General features: G+C 44.2%; 1 protein-coding gene across 1 annotated transcript in view; it reads right to left on the bottom strand.

Annotated features, from left to right (window-relative positions):
- slc52a3-2a (solute carrier family 52 member 3-2a) overlaps positions 1 to 4,007 on the bottom strand; it is a gene marked incomplete at its 3' end in the record, with an annotated part of 4,455 nt that extends 448 nt beyond the window's left edge. Inside the window, exons 1-2 of the mRNA XM_083925134.1 lie at positions 3,984 to 4,007; positions 1,028 to 2,055 (exon numbers count right to left, since the gene is read on the bottom strand). Of these exons, the coding sequence (XP_083781260.1) occupies positions 1,028 to 2,040 (1,013 nt within the window). The 5' untranslated portion in view covers positions 2,041 to 2,055; positions 3,984 to 4,007. The remainder of the gene's footprint in view (positions 1 to 1,027; positions 2,056 to 3,983) is intronic.
- Between the last annotated feature and the right edge of the window lie 222 nt (positions 4,008 to 4,229).

Here is a 4,229-nt window from a genome sequence, read left to right on the forward strand (position 1 = left end):
TAAACATTACTGTTAAAAAATGGCTAAAGGGAACCAGGATCTGTTAATGTTTGCCCTAAAAGATAAAAACAAATCAAAAACCTGAGACTTTGATTGAAATGTAACTACATTTTGTGCATTCGTGACTATTTTCTGTGCTTTTCATACATCAAATGCCAGAGAGAGCACAGTAATTTAACCGTGTCATCAGTTACTGTGAATTGTCAGAGTTTATAACCTTAAATGTCCTGCAGAAATTTAATATTAGTGTCTGTGAAGATTCTTAAACTTTGGGAGTATGACCTACTGAGGTCTAGTCTCATCTCATCTTCAACCTCTTATCCGGGGTCGGGTCGCGGGGGCAGCAGCTTTTGCAGGGGACCCCAAACTTCCCTTTCCCGGGCCACATTAACCAGCTCTAACTGGGGGATCCTGAGGCGTTCCCAGGCCAGTGTGGAGATCTAATCTCTCCACCTGGTCCTGGGTCTTCCCCGAGGCCTCCTCCCAGCTGGACGTGCCTGGAACACCTCCCTAGGGAGGCGCCCAGGGTTCATCCTTACCAGAGGATCCTGAACCACCTCAACTGGCTCCTTTCAACGCAAAGGAGCAGCGGCTCTACTCCGAGTTCCTCACGGATGCTGAACTTCTCACCCTCTCTCTAAGGGAGACTCCAGCCACCCTCCTGAGGAAACACATTTCGGCCACTTGTACCCGCGATCTCGTTCTTGAAGTGTAGAGCTCAAATAATTATAAGTTTAATTGATCAACTTCTATTGATTGATTTTGTGATTACTTCAGTGATATTTCCAAATACTGACCACTTCCAGCTTTTTAATTATAAGCTTTTGCTTGTTTTACTTGCCTACGTTTCTTCATTCTTATATTTCAGACTGAATGCAAACTAAGGGACTAGGATAGAGGTCTAGCAGGCTGTCCAAATTATTATTATTATTATTTTTATTATTAGCTTTGAGGTAAATTTGTGATTTTGAGCAAAACGGATAAAATGGACTAATTTAGTCAAACATGTATCAAGCCGCACACTGACCTTATGGGGAAGAACATGGCGATCAAGCAGGCGAGAGGGTTTGCCACAGCAGCCATGGTGGCTGATAAGTGGTAGATGCTGTTACCGTATGGCATGCATGAGTAGGACTGCACAGAGGGAAGCACCACGTTGGTCAGAGCGTTGGTCCAGGCCAGGATCACAAAGATATAAAACACCTGCGTCCAGCTGTAAGACCCGGTGCCAAAGCTGCTTCTGCGCGTCTGGTTTGCAGGTCTGTATGGATCCATCATGGGCTTCTGTTCGGCCCACTTCCTGTTTCTCTGAGACTCCTCCTTCACCCCGTTGGTGTATCGGCCGCTGGGATGCTCCCTGACCACAGATGGGTGGTAGTTCAGCAAAAGGAACGCCACCAAGCACACCACCATCATGGCACTGAGGAAGAAAAAAAACTCCTCTGCGGAGAAGTTAGCTGGCTGATACTGGGCCCTGAGGTCAAAGGTCACAGAGCTGTCAGAGGAGTTCAGGGTGTGGTTCAGAGACTGGGTGCTGTTTATGCAGTGGACCACTCCCACTCCCTGGATCAAAGCCACCAGAGCGGGCAGCAGGCCGCTCACGCCCTCCCCAATGTAGTATGTGGTCAGGTACTGAGGCTTGAGACGCATCATGAAGGGCAGGAAGGTGACGGAGGAAGTGCAGTCAACAAGAGCGAGGAAGAAAGTTAAGACGAGAAGTGCTACACTGCGAGGAACCCCTGCCACTACGACAGTCTCCTTCCAGAAGAAGCCCATCAGGAAGCTGGCCACAGTACCCAGGCCGATGATGACATATATGACGGCTGCTTCATTCAGGGCGCCGGGCCGGAAGCGATGCATCAGGGTGACAAAGAGAGGCCCGACGTTGGCCATCTGGATGAGGACGGAGAGGTACGAGGGCAGGTACCAACCCTCAGGAATCTCAGGGACAATCATGGGCAGCTCCACCCACAGGCCGTTAATGGAGACCCAGGAGCCCATCCCGAACAGACACGCCAACAGGTGCGTGAGAAGGGACATGTTTGAGCGGTGCTTCTGGAAATAGGCAAAAAAAAACAGAGAGAGGTCTTTTTATTTCATGAAACAGAACATTTCTTAGTTTGTTTCATCCCGAACCATACGCTGAATAAAAGAAGTGGACACCATGACATCACACATTTGTTTGTGGGCTGACGTTTTAAAGCCTCGAGTTTGGCATTTTGGCATTTTGGACTTTGCCATCTTGTTTTTTCTGTAACCAGAAGTGACCATATTTGGACGAGAGGGTGGAACTGGGTCGGGGTGACGGTTGGATCTGAAGGACAACCCAAGGGCACCGCTGTGGTAGCAACTTGTCCATCACAATGTAGCCCAGCCCTGAAGCACACCCTGCTTTATCAACTTGTTTACTCTAAAGGGGACTATAATTTACAAAATCAACATCGTGCTATATGAAGAAGACCCAAAACTAGTGAATGAGACGACGGCTGGACCAGAATATTCAACCGCACCTCATGATTCCTTTTAATTTTTCTGATTATCGTTTAGTTGTTTTGTCCAGGAAATGGTGAAAAATGCAGATCAGTGTTTCCCAAAGTCCAAGTTGACGTCCTAAAATATCTTGTTTTGACCCCAACTCAAAGATATTAAGTTTTACTGTCATAGAGGAGTAAACAAACCAGACATATTCCAATTTAAGAAGCTGGAATCTGAGAATTTCAGGATTATTTATGAAAAAAAAGAATCAAAACATCAATGTGTTTCAATTCAATTTTATTTACAGTGCCAAATCATAACAGAAGTTATCTCAGGACACTTTACAAACTAAGCATAGACCATACTATGACTTACTTATGACTTACATAGACCCAACAATTCCCCCCTTCACTATAACAGACAGGAACGTCAGACAGACCCAGCTCTGTGGAGGACGGACATCTGTCTTGTGTTGTTTTCATTTAATGACGATAAACAGCGTCCCACCCCACAGCCGGCAACGAATATCAGAATATTTGCTGTTGATGAGTCCTGAAGACCCAAAGCTCAAAAGATGGTATTCTGGACCGTCCGAGTTGAGACCATAAACTAAGTTATAAGTAGGGTAATTTTCTCATTGACTTCTATACAATCTGACTTCTTTTTGCAACCAGTGGAGTCGCCCCGTACTGGACATTAGAGATAATGCAGGTTTAAGGCACTTCTGGAATCACTTTTTTGGGCTAAATGCATCATTGCAGCAGAAAATAATGAGAAGTAAATACAATTAGTAAAACTAAGTTAACAAGAACTTCACCACACTAAATGTCAATGGTAAAGTCAACACCACAGATTCACTAGTTTCATAAGGAAGCATCCGGCTGCCAACACTTGGTAAGGTGCTGAATAATATGTGACTCACTTCTACATTTTGGTTAATGTTTACTGTTTTCTTGAAATCTTGTCTTTCCCTGGTCAGCTAGCTGTGAACTGAGCAGGTTTATTTCGTAGAGATTCTCACTCACTCATGAGCTGAAACATGCAAAACATGCACGTTACATGCAAAGCCGCAGTTGTTTTCATTTGATGTCAGGCAGGGTGTAGGTTAGACCCGGATAGCGTATAGCAGAGGAAACACGACCACCTGCTGCACTGGTAACGATTACATAATCTAGGAAAACATCTGACCAGTGCATTGTTTATTGGGAAAAGAAACTGCATGCAGTGAAGTCTTTGATCAATGAAAAACATCAAAGTGTTAGAGGAGAGAGTCCTTAAAGCATTGTTAACTAGAAAACAAAAGTAATTATTAGTTTATTTTTGTTAGATCTGGAAGAACGAACACGATTTTCCGTTAAAGCTGTTTTTTTAGCATATTAACATTAGAATAAATGAGCAAATAAACATCTAGGTATTTTGAATAACAGCTCTGTAATAGGTGAAAAATAACACATTTCAAACCGTTCAAGTATGATAGTGAAATGGATATGCATCCTGCAGGTACTCACATGCTGTTTGTTGGAGAGTTTGGAGTTTTCTGCAGAGAGAAAGAAGCCAAAGTCCTGAGCAGTAAACTCTTGTCTGTGTGCCAAGGGATTAAACCCTCCTTGTGGCGAGGGGGTGTGAAAGCATGTAGCCAACCATGACACATGTAAGTTAACTGATCATTGTCTCCACCTTAAGTACCTTCTCTGTCGGGACTTTTAGGATAATCAAACATCACATGTTGTGCATCATTCAATGTCTTTTCCTCC

This window comes from Echiichthys vipera (genome assembly GCF_963691815.1).
Source record: "Echiichthys vipera genome assembly, chromosome: 13".
Taxonomy (NCBI): Eukaryota; Metazoa; Chordata; class Actinopteri; order Perciformes; family Trachinidae; genus Echiichthys; species Echiichthys vipera.